Source organism: Galleria mellonella, unplaced genomic scaffold (assembly GCF_026898425.1).
Source record: "Galleria mellonella isolate WM207_F2 unplaced genomic scaffold, CSIRO_AGI_GalMel_v1 utg33, whole genome shotgun sequence".
Classification (NCBI taxonomy): domain Eukaryota; kingdom Metazoa; phylum Arthropoda; class Insecta; order Lepidoptera; family Pyralidae; genus Galleria; species Galleria mellonella.
Genome location: NW_026442079.1, coordinates 14,433,749 through 14,457,555, shown reverse-complemented (window position 1 = coordinate 14,457,555; position 23,807 = coordinate 14,433,749). Strand labels below are relative to the sequence as shown.

The 23,807-nt window shown below is 33.2% G+C and overlaps 1 protein-coding gene across 3 annotated transcripts in view; it reads left to right on the top strand.

Moving 5' to 3' along the window:
* The first annotated feature begins 11,358 nt into the window (after nucleotides 1–11,358).
* Nucleotides 11,359–23,807, top strand: part of LOC113516411 (protein cycle) — a 121,229-nt gene continuing 108,780 nt past the window's right edge. For 2 of the 3 annotated variants that reach the window (XM_052896633.1, XM_052896632.1), the window contains exon 1: nucleotides 11,360–11,934. Coding sequence is in view for 1 of the 3 variants with exons in the window: in XM_052896630.1 (XP_052752590.1) it covers nucleotides 11,891–11,934 (44 nt within the window). In the remaining 2 variants the exon portion in view is untranslated. Of the gene's footprint in view, nucleotides 11,935–23,807 lie in introns of all 3 variants that reach the window. The other variant, XM_052896630.1, reaches the window with a different exon arrangement.

The following is a 23,807-nucleotide window of genomic DNA, read 5'->3' as shown; positions in this document are numbered from 1 at the left end:
ACAAATATATATATATATATATATATATATATATATATATATATATATATATATATATATATATATATATACAGGATAAACACCAGTTTAATAAGTAGATTTATAATTTAGTATAATTTTTGGGGTAATTAAATATTTGTTATTTTATCAACTGCAACGGGAACAACTTTGATTTTTTTATTTATACGTCTTAGCATTTACATTACATGTATATAGCGTGTTAATGATAGTTAAATTTTAAGTTAGCTGTCGGCCTTATCTATAAAAGTTAGATGTAGCAATTAAAATGAAGCATATGTTTAAATTCTATTTAAACTGTATCTGTACAATTTTCTACCGTGTACATATTAATGAAAGGCTTTCGAAATATTGCAAAATTTACACTACTAAGCTAGCCAGGCGGCCTGGTGTGACGATTTGTCTAGTGATTTCTTTGCACTAGTGCATCGTGCTTTTTCCCAGCTTCTTCTCTCTTTTGGAATAAATTAGTGACGTATTCCTTCCTCGTCATGAGACGTGTAGATTCTTTATTAATTAATAAGGTATCTGAAGGAATTGATTATAATAAAAATGTTACGCATTTGAGAGTTAGTAATATATGCTGTTGAGTGTACTCTATTCGAAATAATAATATACTCGGCTCGGTTTTGGTAATACATTAGGTGAGTGTGTGTTCGACAGGGGCTTTCTTGAATCTATGAAATTAGGCTTTTTCACGTTTCTATTTGATAAAACGTTAGATTTCCGCTGTTTGTTGATTACTCAGTTAAGTCAAGGGTATTATAAAATTATAGTTATGAATATAGTAAAAATTAACCCAGCGGGTCGATACCTGTGAGTATCTTACTCCCTATGCTTTGAAGCCTGCGATGGAGATACCTATAGACAATTGGATGACAAAAAGATTAAAGGATACAATGTGATTTCAATAATATGAGTGTACAAGCAACGCAGTGTTATGACTTTAATAACAGTTAAAAACCTGTTTTATTCGAATCCGTATGATTTTATTTCGTACAATCCGCCGATATGACAGCACTGACCCGTCAACCTTTCTTTGCATTTTTTTTTATTGGTGAAATAAATCGAGGTGATACAACTCATGTTCAAAATTAAAAAATAAATTTGACAGCTATGTTTTTTTCTGCAATGGACATTAAAAAGGTATCCAGACACGATCAACTTAAAGTGAACTTGTTATTTTATATAATTTTTGGGAAGTCAATGTTATGTTGGAAATTTCCACCGTTATGCAAAGAAGGTTTCGTATCGTAGCAGCGCGAGTTGCCTATTACATACGGCGATTTGTATAAAATGAATCTTATTACGATGCATGTAAAGCTGATTTTTATCCCAAGAACGGTGTGGTTTAAGTACCAACTGGCGGTGTGCTAGGAAAAAAAGCGCAGGTGGATTGTCAATTTGTTAGTATAGGAGTTTAACCTTAGATTAAGGATTCATTATTCTAGTATTTAGTAGCGGTCTAACGCACCTTCCAGTTGTCGTGGATTCGATTCCTATACGATACAACTATTTATAACCGAAACATATGTTGCCATTGGTCTTGACAATTTCTACATTTGATAAATTTATATATACAATAAATTATTGTATTTGTCTGTCAATTGTTTAGTACAAACTTTTGCTTAGTTTGCTAACTAGATGGCGTTGAGTGACATTATCATGGCTATGTATTTATTACATAGTCCTTAATCTAAGCGTTTAACATTCGAGATAGATTCAGTTTATGTCAATTTAATTTAAACATAAATAACGTTTTTATTTAAAAAAAAAAATGTAGCTTTTTTAAGGCCTCTCAAAAATAATTTTGATATTTTTAAAAATTATGCATTAGAGAGGAGTGTTTCCCACACATAACAACATACAAGTGCGGGCTTTGATCTAGTAGTCATTTTGGAAAGTGGTAACCCATACAGGAATACAATTTGTACATAATAAAACTAATTTGACCATGTCTGAAACATATGCCACGGGTAAACTACTATGTTGAAATTTGATATGAGGAGTAGTTAGTTCTTGGGTCAACGTACAAGATATTCTTTACTGCAGTACAATGACTTGTGCTTGTGGAAAGACAAAACTGCATCGCGCCAGCAGCGTCGTCTGTAGAACTAGTGTGTAAAACAAAAGCGGAACATTTTTACAGTGCAAATATTCAGCTATAGATGAGGAATTTATCTTTGTTTCGTAAGCTGAAACCACGGAAAATAAAGAGGTTAGAAGATTAAGAAAATAGTAGATTCGGAAATTTGAACAAATACTATTGTTCTATGCTGTGTGGTCCTGGCATAGAATGGACTTCTACGCCGGGACCACACGGTTTATTCACACTATTCCTTCTTCCGTAGGCGACTGAGGGAACTTAATAGTCGAAAGATGGACAGCAGCGTCCCTCTTAAAACATGAAAGTCTAATTGCAAACGTGAACCCGCCTTTCAAGCGTAACAGCTACTGGAAAATCCGTGCTTTTACGACGGTTACCACTCTCTAGATCGACCACTGGTTCAAAGTCGCACTATATATATATACCTACGTTCTGTATGTCTATAGTGGCACATTAGTAAACGGACGTGGTCTTTTCAAAATCGATTTCAAAAAGAAGTGTTTGAGAGAGAGAGAGTAGATTTTTTATCTGTTGGCTCATAACTCGGTCAGTTGTAAACCGACTTGGAAAATTCTTTTTTTTTTTTGTATCTGAAAGGATAGTTAATCTACAAATTTTCTTAAACCTATAGTAATCTTATTAAAATCAGTCTAGTAGTTTAGTTTTTAAATGAAAATATTTTTTACAATTTAAGTTTTTTTTTTTTTTTTTGGTGTAATCCAATCGAATTGTCGAAGTAAAAGAAAATGAAACGACTAAAATGAACATGTTTATTTTAATATGAATTTATTATATATTTCTCTATATTACTATTTAGAGTGAGTTTTATTTTTAAAACACTAAATTTGATAAGTAAATACAATGAGACTGTTTAGTACAGTATGTTTCAATAGAACTTAACGGGAATGTATACAAATGTAAAATTGACACGACCATAGGATAGTCTGCTAATGATCAGAAATCGATCGAGCGATTGTTTTGATTTGTCTTTAATTTTCTTTTAATGTCAATTTTATTAATTAATATAGAATTATGCCACATATAGAACAGATCAGCGGTCTCCTTTCGTCGCCTTCCGTTTGAGAGAATTATTATGGGGAATAAAATAATGTCTTCCTAGATATCAATTCATATACGATACACTTCATTATATTAATTAGTGTGTAGGTTAGTAATATATATAAAAAAAATAGCATTTCGACAGTTTGACCTTAACTAATAAAGCTTTTAAGAAAAAAAAAATTAATTAAATTGACTATGCTTGATCTGGGTTGTGAATAGGTCAGAAGTTGGATATAGGTTAAGACGGTACTCCGATGTAACGTCCCTCTAAAAGGTTATATATATATATATATATATATATATATATATATATATATATATATATATATATATATATATATATATATATAATATATGTATATGCGTGGGTAATATTGGTACTGCTTTAATATCTATGTATTGGATTCTTTCAAACATTATTGTTGTTTGATTTTCTTTATAATTATTACTTTATCATTCTATTTAATATTGTAATGATTATTATATTATAATATTGTATAAAAACTATTGGGTCCTTATTAAATTATTAATTTATTATTATTAATGATGGCGAATTTAAAAAAGGTTATAACCCATATTAATATCTATCGGGGTTTTACACTTCGACATTCAAATGTCTGTAAACCAATTTTTACTTGGTTTAAATGCAACATATTCGTTATTAGGTCAATGCTACTACATATATATATATATATATATATATATATATATATATATATATATATATATATATATATATATATATATATATATATATATAGGTATTACTATATATTACCTACCGCTGTAACATGCTGACTTTGCGATTAATAAGTTACATTTTTTTTTTTAGTTAACATTAATTACGATACCAACGATCAGACTTATTGAATTTCAGAATAATTGAATTAATTACTTGGTTATTCACCAATGTTTTTTTTTTTCACCGAAATTACAGATTAGTATATGTTTATTGCACCAAATATGGCCGTCCATATAAAATTATTCACAGATTAATTTTCAGTACCGTATTCATCACCTTGTGCGTATAAACGTAAAACGTCCTTACTATAAACATTAGTATGTCTTTACACGTACTTTCGAATTATGAAATTAAGTAATATAGATTTTTCAAAAAACTTTAAAAGACCTCAGGGGTTTCAATAAATTAAGAGGCGTGGACTAAACGTGTCCTTAGTACAATGTGTAAAGTATCTAAGACTCCATTAAATTCCATTCTATTACTTGAAATTTCAAATTCCGTCATTCTATAAGTATAAATATGAAAATGGACCTTTGTGCTGATTAGAATAGAGTTTAAAATCTATTGCATTTTTAAATAATCTAATTACTACTCTATTGCTAAGTTACTGTTTGGGAAATAATTCCATTTGGAGCATGTACACTGCGTGAACAGCTGTTAGGGCAGAAGGCTCAAAATTTATGTCGTTTTTGACATATGTTTCGTATGCAGAAACGCTCTGTTTTATTGATAGAACCCTTCTTTAACCAATAATAATATCACTCAGAATGTGCTGTATTTAAAAAAAATACATACGTATTGTTACTGGAAAATCCGAGAGGGAGGCAATGTTGCAACAGGATCGTATAGCTAACATTCAATATCTTAAAGGTGTTTTCCTCCAACCTACTCTTTTTTTATTATATATCATTCCTGATGTTTTTGAACAATGGATTGTCTAGTGTGAAAATTTAACCTATATACATAATTACTCTGTATTTTTATTACATACGTATTAACTTCGTTATTTATGTAAACATTTATATGACTGAAACTTTTCGAAGGTCTATATTAATGGACTGGTGAAACGTATGTAGTGTTGCGAGCGATCATGAGCTGTGGTGACCACTTACTATCGGGCTGTATGGTTGATGTATGGAAGCCGTCCTCGTTGCATGATTTACAAAAGCATATCTTATACATGTTTGCCTATATCCAAATGTATATGTAAAATTAATAATGGTCATACATTTGAAATAGATCGCTTAATATAGTTATTTGACAAGTTGTCATCCCAGCTCACTAGATGTCGCCGGTAGATTCTATTGCGATACATATACTTGCAGATTGTGTCGAATCCACTTGAAATTTTGAAAGTTATTACTATTTATTGTTCGTTGACTTTTACATGATCTCTACGACTAATATTTCATTGATGATAAGAGAATAATACTGAAATGTAACACCAAATAGACTTATGGGCCAAAATTGTTTTATTGCGTACCGCAAGAGTCTCTTTTACAATGTACCAATGTATTTTTTCAAGTTGAAATAATTTGGAAACTACATATTGTTTATATGATTCAATTTTAGATTATATAGATGGAGCATCGAGCCTCAAAAACGGGTCAACTTATTGTCAAGTAATTATCCAATTAGCTGACACGTTTTTTTAACAGTGTTCTAAATATTTACGCATAAAATGTATATCTTGACGTATTATTTAATAAATAAAATAAGTGTTTACGCATTAAAAAGATGCAGAAATTATAAGACGGAATAAATATAGAAGTTATAAAGGAATCACACATAACTATTTGTCACACAAAATTGTATGAAAAAGTTGATCCGCTTTTTTTAATGCATTCGTATAGTGACACTGTATCTATATAATCTAAGGCTTCTATACTCGGTTTTGTATGGAAAACATTCAAACACACAACAAAAACAACAGTCCTCCAGAGATTTTCTCTTTGTGTTATTACACAAACTTGTATCCATACAACAGTCTTATCGTTTTAAAACATTTTACAATAAAATCAGTGACTCTTTCACGTTATTATATAATTGTACTCGAGTTGTGACGTATACGTGTTGTTATCTAATCCATCGATAATATTTACTCCATCGTGCAATGATAGCATCTGTAAATAAAAAGTTGTATAATCATATTATCTAAAGTACCTAAATATAGTAACGTAATTACACTGAGCCCTGTGTCTTGTGATCTTTTGCTTGTGTTACGTCCTCACTAATTGATATGTTTATTCGCATCTTAACAATTGATTTATTACAACTAAAAATGGTTAATATTCAATATCTATTTGCATGGCTGTGTTTCGGTTTGAAGGGTGGGATGTTGGCGTGAATTTACACGGTACAGATTCCTCTGTACCCTATGTATCTGTACAATATTTTTGACTGTGTCTCGCTTTCAAATCCTTACATAAATGTCAAATTAAGTTTATTACTTTGCATTCTTTTACCAGAGGGAGACTTTGTACAAAAGTCAATTGCTTGGGCACCTCTGTCCCATTCGTGTTTCAACCGTGAAGCAGTTGTGTTTGCATGGCTGTATTTCGGTTTTAAAGTTGGGATATGGCGTGAATTTACAGGGTACAGAGGAATAACACCTGAGTCCTCAGGAATGGCAACGCATGGGGGGTATAATGGGCGAAACAGTATACTCTGTTAAGTCTATGGTACTGCTCATGTGTATAGGCGACGGTTATCACTTTCCATCAGGTTGGCGGTTATCTTGTTTGCCATTCAAAGTTGCATAAAAAAATCAATATATTGGTTTTTGGATATTGATAATCAGCCATTTTAATATTGCCCACACCAGTGTATATACATTAAAATAAGTTCAAATATATAATTAAATAAAATCAAAAATAAGTTACACTGATGCGGCACTGAAATTTATTTATAGAAACACATAGTAATGTCAAAAGTATTATTTTGTAATGTATTACTAAATATTTTGAATGTTCTTGCTCTTCAAAAACCATAACAACATTTAAAAGTCAAATAAAAAAAAAAATGTTCAATGTCAACTGTTCTATGACATGTTTTGTTCAACGGAGCCCGTTTAAGTAAATCGTATACGGAGTACAACGAAAGAGTATAAATGTTATGTAATAAAAATAAAACTAGACAGCTTTCCCTATGAACTTCTGTAAGAAACCACTTTCCATCAGGTGGGCTGTCGGCTTGTTGGTCATTAACAAATGGCTAACACATCTATCGGTAGGTATATCTTCATCACTCGAGTATGAAGAAACGCCAGACGTTGCTGTCTCGTTCTATTTCATGCATACAGTAGCGTAAACGTGTCTATCGTTACAGCAACCAGTATAGTTTTCGACAATACTATTTTCTAATTTAAACGCATTGTAAAAGAGGCTCTTACTCATAATTAAATAATTGTTACTAACAAATGCCAAATTATGCAATAAAATTATAATTATTATTATTTGTGCTTTATTTGTCTATATCTAACCCATTTTTCCCCATTTTTTTAATAGGGGTTTACTTTTAATAATAGTGATTTAGTAGCTGTATTAGTAGTAATAGGTAATATTGGGAATCTGGGGGGAAGGGATTGTTAGCAATGGAGTTTAACAGCCCCATTGCTAGCAATATCAGCCCTATCCGCGTGGTTCCCCCTGGAAACCATCGTGAACAATTCTCGTTGAATTCGTCACGATGCCTGCCTGCTTGCTTGCCTGGCCTGGCCTGCTTCATCCTCACCTATCATCCTTCACATGGTGCCCCGCCGGTGTATACCGATAGCGAGGGCGGGTTACCATTCCATTATCACCCATTAAAAAAAAATTAGGAACCTACTAAATTCATTTTAATACTGATAATAATTTTATACACGCATAAATGATTATATCAAATGATTATAATTTAGAAAAATCCACACCTATTGCAACTAAATTAGTAAAACAATTCGTTTCAATAAAAAAAAACTTTTAAAATCGTTTCACAAATGACAAAATAGATAGATAGATAGATACTCTTTATTGTTTCCTCCAAAAGATTACAATAGTAAACTATACACTATAATACTATAATACACCATGTAACAAAGAGAAATAGATGATTTCCGAACGGTAACAAGTCGAACGCTTGATTTTAAGATCCTTTGTTATTTAGTTCTTCGCTCCAGTATCCATGGAGGTTTTTTCTTAATGGATGATAATGAAATAGTAACACCGCCTGCGCTATCGGTATACGAAGTAGATCAGTTAGTTCATCGTGACGAATCTAGCAATAAATCATTCACGATGGTTTCCAGGAAGAACCACAAGGAGGTCGACCTAACAGGGTATATTGCTAGCAATGGGGCTACCAATCTTCATTACTAACAATCTTTTCTCCCCCCTACCCATGGAGGGTATGTAAACAGAAAGAACCGGGACTAAATCTTAATTAACACTACATCTTAATTACAACGCTAAACTAAAAAAAAAATAAAAAAAATGGGGGGAAAGGGATTGTTAGCAATAGAGTTTGATAGCCCCATTGCTAGTAATATGCCCTATTAGGTCGACCTCCTTGTAGTTCGCCCTGGAAACCATCGTGAACAATTCTTGTTGAATTCGTCACGATGGGCCAACTGACCTGCTTCATGCACATCTATCATCCCTCACTGATACCCCGCCAGCGTATACCGATAGCGCAAGCAGGGTAACCATTCCATTATCACCCATTAAAAAAAAAAAACTTAAATTTATAACTATTAGCACTTAAATATATAGCTGGAAGACATCTCTTCCAGACATAAGTCCACTCATCTCACAATATAACTATTTTACAGAACTAAGTGTTATTTTGTAGAAGACTATATCACTGGATAGTTAATTAGAATTGTTTAGTTCCGCTATCGTATATATATATAGCTCTTATCTGTGGAATTTGTAAGTGCAATAAGGAATATATACATACATATATTTATATATACCTACCTATATATAAAATGTAAACAAACAAATAATAGACTTGACCATAAGATAGTTGGCTGATCTCCGACAGTATTACAAGTTAAAAATCAAATAACAGATGGCTGTTTAGATTTGTTACTAAATATATTGGCTAAATCTATTATGGGGGAGGCTTATGTCCAGCAGTGGACACTTAACGGTTGATATAATAATGAAAATTATGCTATACAACAGGGGTGGCCAACCGGTCTTCGGCCTTAGTCCAATCGATCGGGGGGAAAGGAATTGTTAGTAATGGAGACTGAGAATCCCATTGCTAGCAATATACCCAACCAGGCCGACCTCCCCGCGGTTCTCCCTGGAAACTATTATGGTTAATTCCTGATGAATTCATCATGATGGGCTGACTGGCCTTTCATTCTCATCTACCCTTCACTGGTGCTCCGCCAGCGTATATCGTTAGCGCAGGCAGGGTTACCGTTACCATACCATTATCACCCATAAAAAAAAGTCCAATCGATCACATAAAACATACATACATACATGCCTGTCTCCCATTAGGGTAGGCAGAAACAATGGAACGCCAAATGCTTCGATTCAAACAAACCTCTTTCGCTTCTTCCACATTCATCAATCTTGTCATACACGCTCGCCGGTTACGGGTACTTTTAATAAAACATAATATTTAAACTATAATTATTTTATTTTTCACATAAAACATAATATTTTGCTAAACTAGCAGCAGTGCTCACACTAATATAAATAAGTAGTTACTAAGAATAATTTTCAATTTTATATTTTCGCTCTTAATAGAATAAACAATACTATAAAATTACGTAATTGTGTACTAAAGTATGTAGTTTAATTTGAGATTTCAATAAGTATGTAATTGGTAGATTTTTCGTACGTGAACAGTAGATTTTGGGTTAAGTCAAGTCGGCCACCCTTTCTGTACTATATCCCACTTCATTGTTTGTACAATCCAGTTATCTTTTCAAACAATTTATACTGATTCGTATATCTGTGGAGATAGTGTCAGTACACAGTAGGTACGTAGAGAAATATTTCCGGCACTATCTTTGTAGGTAATGTCAGGGTTCAAATGTGACTCATAGATGTTATATATTATAATGTATTATGATTTAAATACGTTGTGTAAATATGGGTACTTATAGTACATACAAGTGCCTACATACCTACGGCACGAACTGTTAAGTATAGTATGAAAGAACATCTAAATAAGGAGAAGACCTTGTTTCCAGTAACGTAATATAATACTCGTTCAATTAATAACATTTCCGTTTGAAATGAGAACTTTAGAACCAGTGTGTACATAGATTAAGGTTAGAACCTACACATTCTTTCTACGATGTGCATGATGTCATCACATTCTGCATCTTTGGTATATGCCAGAATAGAGCACAGGGATGGTAGTTTGGGACATTATTTCTCTGTTTACTTTGCAAGAGATTTGACATGATTATCATCATATCAGCCGTTAACTCCCATGGGATGACTTTGTACAAAAGTCGTTTGCTTGGGCACTTCTGTCCATTCGTGTTTCCACCGTGAAGCAGTTGTGTTAGCATGGCTGTGTTTCAGCTTGAAGGGTGGGATATGTCAAAGAAATTACAGGGTACAGTATCACAACACTAGTCTTCAGGAATGTAAACGCATGAAGGAGATCATGGGTAAACCTGTATACTCTGTTATGTCCATAGTACTGTTCATATCTATAGGTAGTTTACCAGTTTTTATCTGCTCTTTCCTGTAAGGAACGGTCTGCTATAAAGACCGGCTTCCTAAAGGGATCTAGCATGAGTGCAATGTAAAAACAATGTGGCGCCAGCATGGAGAGATAATAATATTACTATTGTATCGGTCTAAATTTCCAAACTCCATATAATTTGTGTATTTTTTTTAAACATTCTAACGGTTACAGATACCTATCTGCATAATATTTATGAGAATGCCATCACTGACTTCTTTGTGGTTGTAATGAAAAACAACAATTTCATCACATATTATTTTATTATATTTCAGCATTTTCGATGAAAGCTCTCAGTGAACTTGATTTTTTCCTATATCTTGAACAGTTATAGTCATATTTGAACAAATTAACACAAAGCAATTTTAAACTATACGCATAAACCTTCCTCTCGAATCACGCTATATATTGATGAAAACTACATTAGTCTTTTGCATAGTTCAAAAGATCTAAGCGTACAAACGGTGGGAAGCGACTACGTTTTATACTACGTGGAAAAAATGTAATGGTTACCCCGCCTTTGCTATCGGTGTATACTAGCGGGGTATTAGTGAGGAATGATAGATGATGATGATGAGATAGGTCAGTTGGCACAATGTGAAGAATTCAACAATGAATCAATCACGATGGCTTTCAGAGGAAACCGCATGGAGGTTGACGTGATAGGGTATACTGGTAGCAATAGGGCAGTTAGACTCCATTACTAAAAAATCCTTTCTTTCCGCTATTCCAAGTTACATAAAAAAAAAAAAAACAATTATGTTATGTATTTTCATTCCCTTTTTGTAACAAAAGAGACAGAAATTAAGGTGACAATAAATATGTAAATAACTAGGAAAATTGAAAAATTACATTTCAGAGCATTAATGCTTACAAAATAATTCTTATTTAATTTTTTTGTTATTACTGATAAAGGAACGTACCGATTGAGAGATTGTTTTGACAAAACGAAGTTTGACTTTGACGTTTTAAAATTGTAAACCAGAATTGCCTGATTGAGAGTTATAGACTGCGACATAAAACATAAATAAATTGCCTTTCTTGTTGTGCCTTTACTGTTTTTATACTTGAAAATATTTATAGAGATACTATATTAATATATTAGATTATTAACCTTAGGTGCTATAAAAAATCTGTGCAATAAATTAGTAATGAGCCAAATTTATAAAGTGTAAGCTAGTCGTTTACGTAGTGGACTTTGTAGTGTTGGAAAATCTGCAAAATAAATTTCTTCGTGAAGTTTCCATGCTTTATACAGCGAGATGGACGATTTTCACGAACAAGCCAGCACAACAAACCGCGACCAGTAAGTATTTTTTTGTTTTTTTGCATATTATTGTGTTGTTTATTAGCGGCCGGACACATTACAACAGTGTTTCAATATGAACTGTAACTGTAAATATTTACAATATCCTATGTAATAAACTCATTATATATTTTAAGGCCATATACACTAGAATTATAGAAACAGTTCTATATTATCAGATATTTATTAGAATATTTATTAGAATATTTTAATAATGTTTTTGTAATTTTCATTGATTCACATCCCTCTAATTAATATTAATTAGAAATTATTAATGTTTTATATATATATTTTTTTTATTTATTATGATGTATATAAAACGAAGTATTTTAATGCAATGTAACAATGTGTGTTACACAAGCTATGATTAGCATATTCCAGCTCTATGACGTGATATGTTAATATATTCACTAATATAATAACTGTTTCATACTTATGCTTTTGGTGAATTGACCTTATGTATCTAATACATAATAAATAAATATTGTACGTCGGTTTATACGAAATTTTCAAAATGAATTACTTCATGATTATTTCATTTATTTAAGTTACATGTTTCACCTTTTGTAAATTTATAAAAAGGATAATACAAATAGTCATATTTATTTATTATTTAGAATTTAGTTCAATGCTATTATTTTATTAATATTTTACTGAATTAGGTGTTGTTTTGCAGAAATCCATATCACTAGTTGATTAGAATTATTTTGAATTTTTTGGTTTGTGGAATTAAACAAAATAATTGTAGGCAACTAATTTATTATTATTAATATTTATTAAATATTTCTAGTATTATGACTCAGTCTGTTACTTTATCTAAGCTATTATATATAAGTACAAAAATATAGCAATTTGACATGAAGAGTTTTTTAATTATATTATATGATAATTTTTTTTTTCATTGGATGATAATGAAATGGTAACCCTACCTAACAGTATACACTGGCGGGATAACAGTGAGTGATAATAGGTGAGAATGAAAAGGCACGACATTTAGCCCATTGTTATGAATACACTTGAAATTTAGAAGTATGGTTTCTAGTGGGGACCACGTGGAAGTCCACCTGATAGAGTATATTGCTAGCAATGGGACTGGTAGTCCACATTATTAACAATCCCCTTCCCCCTTATTGATCATATTACTATATTGATATCTAACTGATTTTATTTACTTCTAGGAAGATAATAGTTTGATCTTGTTACTATTATTGATACAAAAGTTTGTGAGGATGAATGGATATTCGATAAAAACTACTATATGGATTTGAATTGAATATTATATATGTATAGGTTATATCCTAACACATAGGATATACTGATGCATACTTGACAAAGCCTTAGAAAATATTTTTTTTATACCGCTGAGGTGGCAAACAAGCATACGGCCCACCTAATGGTAAGTGTTTACCATAGACTATGAACACCTGCAATATGATATTATGATATTTGAAATTGAGTTTTTGATTTACTTTTGTTTTATTTACTTAATAGCACAAGTGCAATTGACAAATTACACTTGTGCTATTAAGTTTGTGACATAATATGTATAAAAGAGGGGGGAAAGGGATTGTTAGTAATGGAGACTGAGAATTCCATTGGTAGCAATATACCCAACCAGGTCGACCTGTTCGCGGTTCTCCCTGGAAACTATCATGGTTAATTCCTGATGAATTCATCATGATGGGCTAACTGACCTGTTTTCATTCTCATCTATCACCATTCACTGGTGTTCCGCAAGTGCATCCCGTTAGCGCAGGCAGGGTTACCATACCATTTTCACCCATCAAAAAAAAATATGTATAAAAGAATTGGGGCATAAAATCTTGTAACCAGACAAAGTAAAACATACCTGTGGACATGTGATTTCACATTGTAAATTCAAATATTTTCAATTTGCAACTACGAAACATCATGTCACTGGTGTATTTTGTTACTAAGTATTGAAGTGGCTTTTTTTGTTCAGAGTAAAATATTTCTCTTATTTTCATTTACTTGAAATATAAACTGTATTATTCTTACTTCCATTGAATTTTTTATGTGTTTATTATTTAGCAATATTCAGTTTCTTTAGAAATATCTTCAAAATACATAATGATAGAAATGTATCTATTGTTGTCTGCAGCTAATTACGTTGTTTAGGTTTATTTTAAAGTTAACCACCAGCAGGATACCCCCAAGGCTTAATAAACATTGAGACATGCGCAATAGTGTTGTTAGCTCCCATTCATCATCGTCATCACCATATCACCCTTTAACTGTTCACTGCTGAATACAGCCTACCCCTTGGGTCGTTTTATCAGTTAGGCTTTGGAGATGTTTTAAGAGGCATGCTGTTGCCCATCTCTAGCTCTCCCTTAGTCGCCTCTTACGACACCCACGGGAAAGGAAGGGGTGGCTTATTGTATGCTGGGACCACATGGCGATAGTTTCTATTACTAATGGTCATTCCCCTCCTCACCAGTTTTGTTTAGTCGGGCCATACATTACTTATTAGCTATATCCTATGCCTTTGCTTGCATAATTTTTTTATGTGACTTTTGAGCAATTTGAATGGATGATGGATACTAGATAGTGTATGCCATGTCTCTTCTTTCTAGAATTCTTAATTAAAATATCAATATACATATACTAATATATTTTAAATTTTACGTGTTGATGTACGATTCTAAATTAAGTGCAATACAAATACTTATATCGATTATAATCTTCGGTTAATATTCGATTTAGGGTTTAAACTTTAGAAATAGGCCAAAACAGTGTTTTTAAAGGGTTTAGTGTTAATTTGAGATTGTTATCGATAAATTCTGTTTTGTAAAATCGATCCAAGTTGTTGTAGCGACACATTTAGTTGTCAACTAAATTGACAATGTATACGACAAGTTGCGATTATGAAAAATTTCGTATATGACCAACTGTAATTATGGAAAAGTGGGTAAATATTGTCTGTTGTGTTCTAATGCGTACGTGAACCAGTGCATGTGTGATATGTGGCCTGTTCTATTAGGCAGGTTCCTATACGCGCAGATATTTACCAGAGGGAGACTTTGTACAAAAGTCGATTGCTTGGGTACCTCTGTCCCATTAGTGTTTCAACTGTGAAGCAGTTGTGTTTGTATGGCTGTGTTTCGGTTTGAAGGGCCCCACCCTTAGGAAATCCTCAGGAATAACACCTGAGTCCTCAGGAATGGCAACGCATGGGGGGTATCATGGGCGAAATAGTATACTCTGTTATGTCCATGGTACTGCTCATGTCTATAGGCGACGGTTACCACTTTCCATCAGGTGGGCCGTCAGCTTGTTTACCATTCTAAGTTGTATAAAAAAAAATCCCCATGTCCTACAGCCTCAATGGTCGCGTACTGTGCGTGCGTGTGTCCAGTAACTCCCTGTCGATGGAGAGTCGTACAATGGTAGAAAGTGGCTGTGGGCATCATATTGAACAATTCCTCTGAGCACAATCTATTGTACAGGCGGTAGAACACGCAAATCTGATGGTATTTTGTCAACATTGTAATTAACGGTCCCTTCCCTCCAACGTATACTGATTTAATAAACATTACTCAACGTTCTTTATCTCAAAATTCCGACGACTATCGTCTAAAATTCGTGTCATCGGCGCTGTCCAATTTATCTATGGATAACAATCGGTTTCTAGACATTTCTAGAGTTCCATATCGTACGTTGTAGTGCGGCGTATGCGCAATCAATGCGTAGTCCCATTTTTTTTTTATTTACTCTTACTTACTATACAAACTTTGTAGCTAGACGATGTGTGTACACATATGGGAATTATTGAAGAAAAATATATCTAATCTATGGGTTTTAATAACACCAATAGAAGCCAAAATATGTTATTTCAAAAATTTTGTCCGTTTATGTGTGTGTATGTTGGTTCCGGTAGAAGCAAAGACCACTGCGCGAAATTGAGGGCACTTTTCATATGTCTGTTCCTGACAGAGTAATATAAAAACTGTTGTATCTCAATATACATTTTTATGTTTCTGAAATCTTCGCGGATGAAGTAGCGCGCATAAAGGTAGTAGTATAAATTTCTTGTGTCTGGATTTGTTTTTATCTTTCCTAATAAATAATTTATAAAAGATAGGATAATCCTTATTGCATCTACACTACGAGTTGTACAATTTTATTCCATTGATTATTGCTAGATCACGCAGCATTTTGATAGCGTCGGATATGTATTGACTTAATATACTCTGAACGATTCCAACCTCCATAATATTAACTTTAAATTTGGCAATAAATAGCTGCCCTCGTTCTTTTATTCTGCAAACTCTCACAGTTATAAACATTACAAATAGGCTGATTTTTCCCAAAATATGTACAAATTTCCTAGTCCCATAATGATCATTTAAAAGTCTTGGATTTATTTATATATTATTATTTCATATGCAGTCTATTAAATATGGAAATTTCTTGCAGTCGACAGTTACCTATGAATAAGATTCATGTTAAAAATAGATTTCTAGACCTTTCTAGAGTTCCATATCGTACGCTACATATAATATAACACGTCTTTAAATAGACACGCCGTCCCGTTTTACAATATCAATGAACAATTAATCAGTCATTCAAATATATTTTCTTAATTTTCATCTTTAAATGTCTATCCATTGGATGGATAATAAAAATCGATTTCTAGACGTTTCTAAAGTTACATATCGAAACAATAGCGCGAGCTGAAATCAACCATTTTACAATATCGGTAAACGATTAATTAATTACTCCTGCGATTCGTAAATTTCTATCATACCAAGAAATTAATGTTTGTATCAAAATTGTTAATCAATCGTTGGAACAAACAACCTAATCGAGTGACAAACGCGGTTGCTTCTAGATGCGTCTACAAGTTTCATTACAAATTTTGTTATCACTAAATAATTTACATTATGTGGCTTACTACGCGTAAAATCACTTATCTATTTATATAGAAAATATATTTATATTTAAGAAGTGAAAATGGTATTATAACTCTACGTACACTCTCGCTTCAGCTGGTGAGGTGCCAGTGAGTGATTAAAGAAGTTGGGCCATTTGGATTGTGACGAAATCCTTAAGGATTGACAGGGTACAGAGGAATAACACCTGAGTCCTGAGGAATGGCAACGCATGGAGGATATCATGGGTGAAACAGTATACTCTGTTATGTCCATGGTACTACTCATGTCTATAGGCGACGGTTAGCGTTTTCCATCAGGTGGGCCGTCGGCATGTTTGCCATTTTAAATTGAATAAAAAAAAATTAACTGCGGTTTTGGTGAAGGTCATCATAGCTAGGTACTTGGTAGTTGAAATAGATGATGAAGAGGAAGCCATGGCAACGGTAACCTGCAGTTTCCCTCTGGCAAATTATATTTTAGACTAGCCGTTTCCTGCGGCGTTGTCCGCTTCTAACTATGTAGTTCACGTATATCATTCCCATTGGAACTCTTCATGAATCTGGCCTCATATTGTATTATATACTTAAATGATAATAACATGCCTAATACCTTCATAAAATTTCAGCCAATTCAACTGATCGGTTATTTTATAGCATTTTATATGTGATTCTTTAGATTAAAATATAACTTTTTTAATTATGAACCTATTGAAATAATACAAACACTAAATGTTAAATGAAGCAAACCGCAACGCATTAGTGGAAACCGCATTCAAATTGATTGGCGTTTCTGAGATAAGCGTGCACAAACGTACAGACAAATAGACAAAAATTAAAAAAAAACATAGTTTTGGGTTCTATTGCATTCATAAAGCCGCCATGTAGTAGTTTTTCTTATATATCTTTCATGTAAAGACGATCAGTTACGATTTTATTATATGTATTAATACGAGTACGTCATAATTCCATAACAAATCATGGCTAATAATCCAATATCGCCCGAGGTCAGTTTTATTAATTTCATCCCAGCAACAATTTTCATACGCAGTATCGTAGAATTGCAATCACGGAGTTTTGTTAGGAAAGTTAATTGCTGTATAATATATATTCTAATAACATAAACAAATTAAAAGCATTCCTGCTATGTGTGTGTGTGAATTTGTAAATTTTAATACGTAACTGCTATTTTTCTGTTCATCTAAATTACAGTAATAATATTTATATTATATTTCGCTCACCAATGATTAGGAAAATTTTGCCAATTTAAGTTGGTTTTAAGGTTAATTCTTTTTTTTTGTGTATTAGATAGATAGATAGATAGATAGATAAACACTTTATTTGAGCCATTTAACACACGTAAATTAATGAATAAAATGATACAATTTGATTATTTACATTTTTTCAAATATAAAACAAAAAATGAATATTGGAGATATGTTTTCACCAAGTGTGTCGCAATGACCCAAAAATATTATATCCTTTTTCTTCCTTATTATTCCTTTTGTTTAGATTTATTTTGAATTAATAAACGACTAGCACTCTATTACAATGTTTACATTTCGCACGCACACATGCGTCGTATATGATTGTAATGTAATAATATTTTTGACTGTATCTCGCTTCCAAATACTTACATAAATGTTAAATTAATTTTATTACTTTGCATCCATTTACCAGAGGGTGACTTTGTACAAAAGTCGATTGCTTGGGTACCTCTGTCCCATTCGTGTTTCAACCGTGAAGCAGTTGTGTTTGCTTGGCTGTGTTTCGGTTTGAAGGGTGGGATATGGCGTGAATTTACTAGATACTCTGTTATGTACACGGTACTGCTCATGTCTATAGGCGGCGGTTACCACTTTCTATCAGGTGGGCCGTCAGCTTATTTGCCATTCTAAGTTGTATAAAAAAAAACAAAAAAAAATGGCGGGGCACCAGTGAAGGATGATAGGTGAGGATGGAGTCAGGTCAGTTGGCCCATTGTGACGAATTTGACAATAATTAATCACTATGGTTTCCAGGGGGAACTGCGTGGAAGTCGATCTGAAAAGGTATACTACTAGCAATATGGATTAAGCCCTCCATTACTAACAATCCTTCTCCCCCTACTCAAAAGCGACTGCACCCAATTGGACGCGATTAACACAGTAGTATTTTTGAAAGTGTCCCATAAAATATGGCGAATGTTTCATCTTACGTCTAGAAAAGGCCTACTCTTTTGGTTTTTCTACATCAGAATTTCTACCGGCAACACACCTGCAATGCCGCTGGTGTTGTGGGTGATCATGGGCGGCGGTAGTCACTTACCATCAGGTGAGCCGCATGCTCGTTTGCCCCCTGTGTTGTAAAAAAAAAAAAACGGAAATGACGCGCACGAAGTTGCGGGCAGAAAGTTTGTAGTTTATGAAAAAAAAAACAATTGCAATTCTACTAAACGTTGTTACATCATTTGTAGTGTTCTAGAATAGTTGGGATGTTGTTTCTGTCAACGTATGAATTTATCTACCGATTTCTAATCTTTAGTATATAAAATTCTCGTGTCGCGGTGTTTGTTACCAAACTCCTCCGAAACGGCTTTACCGATTTACCGCATATGGGTAGGTCTGAGAGTCGGCCAACATCTATTTTTCGTACCCCTCAATGATAGTAACCCACCCATAAATATTTTTTTATATTTTTTCGTAATTTTTTTTATTTTTATTTTGTTATGATTTAGCATTGAAAAATACATACAAATTCAAATTTTCACGCTTTTACGTTTAACCCCTGTTGTTTAATCTCAATTTTTATATGCCGCAATATGGTTGCAAGATGACAGTAGAATATAATAACTGTAGTACGATGTATTTTCATGTATAGTTCTAGAAATAATGTATATGGTAAAACAACGTTTGCCGAATCAGTAAGTATTATATAAAAACATAGAAAAATGTACTTTGTTTTTTGTGGCTCATTGCGTAAGTACTTATAAATATTCCAGGTAGGCGTGTAACGAATGAAAAAGTAGTCAAGTACGTTTCGTAATATTATTTTTAGGTTCATTGTTACTTCTCTTTTTACTTAATCGGGAATTCTGTTCGTTTCATTTGTTAAGTATATTTATTAATAGATAGATACTCTTTATTGTTTCCTTCATAAGATTACAGTAGTAAATTTGTTATAGATACAAACAATTACAAGAAAATATTACACTAAGAAAACAATAGGCGGCCTTATCGCTAAGAGCGATCTCTTCCACGCAACCTTTGGATGGAGAAGAGTAATTATAAACAGTTTTACTGGAGGCACGAAACTCTGTTCGTTTTTTAAATACATATAAAGATATGCATTCGCATAATATATATATATATATATATATATATATATATATATATATATATATATATATATATATATATATATATATATATATATATATATATATATATATATATATATATATATATATATATACACAGAAATAATATATTTCACTACTGCACATAAACGGCCATAAAGCGGTCTTGACCCAGCATCTATTGATTTTATGGGGGCCTTAAAACCTTGCTTTACATGAATCATAATAATACTTGATTTGTATAATCTGCCAGTGCAAATGAACATGCCCTTTGATATTACAGTTCAGCATGAGAGGACTATTAAACTCGGCCGGTTATGCAAAGTAAATCCTGTTAGTGGTTTTTGAACCCTCTGAAATGCATTTGTGATCGTAGTTCTATCTAGAGTCATCATCATCATACCAACTTTTAACTGTCCACTGCTGAATATAAACCTCCCCTTTGGGGGGTTTTGCTAGCAGTTGCCACGCTTGGCAGGCGGATTGGCAACCGTAGTTAGGCTTTGGAGATTTCTTAAGAGGGACGTTGTTGCCCATCCCTCGCCCTCCCTTGGTCGCCTCTTACGACACCCACGGGAAAGGAAGGGGTGGCCTAAACTACGCGGGTACCTCACGAGAAAGAGTCATACTCTTCTACATTAACTTGTACAGGGTCGCCATTCGAGAACTATTCTTTTCTATTGGTTTTTAGAGCTATAGAGTCGCCCAGTTTTTTTTATGATAATGGAATATTAACCCCGCATGCGCTAACGGTTTGCGCGGGGACCAGTGATTGATGGTAGGTGAGAGTGAAGAGAAAAAACTGACCTGCTGTTGTCCTATCGTGATAAATAGTATAATTAATTTAGTACAATGGTTTCCAGGGGAGACCATAGTAAGGTCAACCTGACAGGGTATATTGCTAGCAATGGGGCTGATAGTCCCCATTACTAACAATCCCTTTCACTGAATGGCTCTGTTGCTCCTTGATTATCCTTCCTTCATTTCCCGTTTAGTCTCTGAATTCGAATTGATGGGGTCATATCTCAGTTCCGTTAGATTATTACTTACAATACTTACATGTTGGCTGTGTATATTTGTTCATTTTGGTAATTTTTCTTTAATTCACATGATCACTTCCGTACTTATTCTATATGATTCTAATATGTATGAAATCTCTATTTGTTCTTTTGCGGTGCCAAATAAATAATTTTACCATGAGATATGAATAGCTCGAAGCACCGACAACCGATGGGAAAGAAAGGTTCTTGAGTAGCAAAGTATTTTAACCCCTGTGTGGGTGTAGTCGCATATTTCTGTAGAATAAAGTTTCTTTCTTTCTTTCTTAATTGTAGGACGACCCCCCACTAGATGGAGTGACGACCTCAAATGTATTTGCATGCAGGTGGCTCGGGAACGTTCCTTATGGCAGTCTATGGGGCAGGCCTATGTCCAGCAGGGGACGGATAATGGCTGAAATAATAATGATGAATGATAATGATGATATGAATAATCATTGTTTTATATATGTGTTATAGATATTTTACTTTTATTAAGTATATAGTTGGCTACCTTTTCCTAATACGATCTATTTCTCAAATTCGTCATCTTCCTACCCTTGTTATCTATTTGGAGTCGGCGTAATATTATGTTTTGTTTTTTTTATACCACTGAGGTGGCAAACAAGCATACGGCCCACCTGATGGTAAGTGGTTACCGTAGCCTATGAACGCCTGCAATACCAGGGGTATTACGCGCGCGTTGCCGATCCTGAAGTAACCTCTTTACCCCCCTTATGAAGAACCCCATGCTGTAGTCTCTTGGGATAACTTCGGCAATGTATTTGCAATCATTTCGGTATTCCCTCCTATTGTAGTTATTCATCTTTCACACGGTCCATTTATTTCTTTTTAACCTCTCAACACTTACAACCATCTACACACATATTTAATTTCTGTAGTGATACTCTTTTACACTCTTTCGAAGTGGTGACCAGTACGAATGCAATTATGTTAATTTCTAAATGAGCTGGTAGTGGAAAACTAGTTGGCGGATCGACTGATGGAAAGTTGTGGCCGAACACGAATTGTATAACGAACCTACAGACAGATTACTTATCTATATTTAAGATATTTTTGACAAATTATCAGTTGGTCAAAAGGCGGACTTAATGCCAGAGTATTTTCTTCCATTTTTTTAAATATGTTAAGTTACAATTTAATGAAATTAGAAATAATTATAATTATTACACGTCGGTAATAAAGAAACAGGTATGTAAGTGTTATTTACTATTAAAAAAATTTTATCGCCTTATTTTTAAGCTCCGATAGTGTATTTAAAATTTTATTAAGATTGCCATACGTAAGATATTTTACTCTGTATTCACTAATATAAAATACTTTTTTGTATTTTCCTTTACATACCCGTGCCCAGCTGGACTGGGCCACTAGTGAATTTATATAAGTTGTATAAAAAAAATTTTTTTTTTATACAACTTAGAATGGCAAACAAGCTGACGGCCCACCTGATGGAAAGTGGTAACCGTCGCCTATAGACATGAGCAGTACCATGGACTTAACAGAGTATACTGTTTCGCCCATGATACCCCCTATGCGTTGCCATTCCTGAGGACTCAGATGTTATTCCTCTGTACCCTGTAAATTGACGCCATATCCCACGCTTCTAACCGAAACACAGCCATGCAAACACAATTGCTTTACGGTTGAAACACGAATGGGACAGAGGTACTCAAGCAAACGACTTTTGTACAAAGTTTCCCTCTGATTATGGAAGTAAGCTGATTCGCCACATCCCTGCCGTGTCGGTCCCACCGTACCTCTGCGTGAATATATCGTAACTCTTTCTATGTTCAATTGTATTTTAAACATACATAATTGCATACAGTTCAGTATATTTTGCGCGTCTGTTATTTTCAAGGATACCGATAAATTTGACTAAGCCAATTCCGTCGGAAAGTTCTCTTAAATTATATACGAAATATATTTAAATTCGTATCGTTTGTTGACGTATCACAATATACAATGACGTATACAAATAATAATGTAATATTTACTAAATTGTTTCTTCTAGAATAGTCAGTGGTCGTTACTGGAGACGGGGACAATATCCGATATTTTAGTGTTTGGAATCATCTTCCAGCAACATTATTTCCGAATCGATACGACATCAATAAAATGGTAACACATGGAGGGTGTTCTGAGCGAACAGTATACTCTGTTATGTCCATGGTACCGCTCATGTCTATAGGCGACGGTTACCACTTTCCATTAGGTGGGCCGTCAGCTTGATTGCCATTATAAGTTAGAGGCTGGGTTACTAGTCTCACATAAACTTATTTTAACTATTTAAATTAAAAAAAAAAAATTCTTTTGAATGAAAGTGGTAAAACATTACATAAGGTAAAATAGTATATTAAATCTTTTTTTATGTGTCCAATGTAAATTATATACAATAAAGATTTTATAATAAAAAACATTTAGGAGTTTTAGTTTTTATTGAGTAATAGGGTTTGAGTATATCCGTTACAAATAAAAAATCAAATTTTTCCTTTTTATAAAATCAAATCAATTAAACAATTTAACAGTTTTTCAATCAATTTAACCAAAAACAATACAACGTTATCGTATCTTACGATATCTTTTC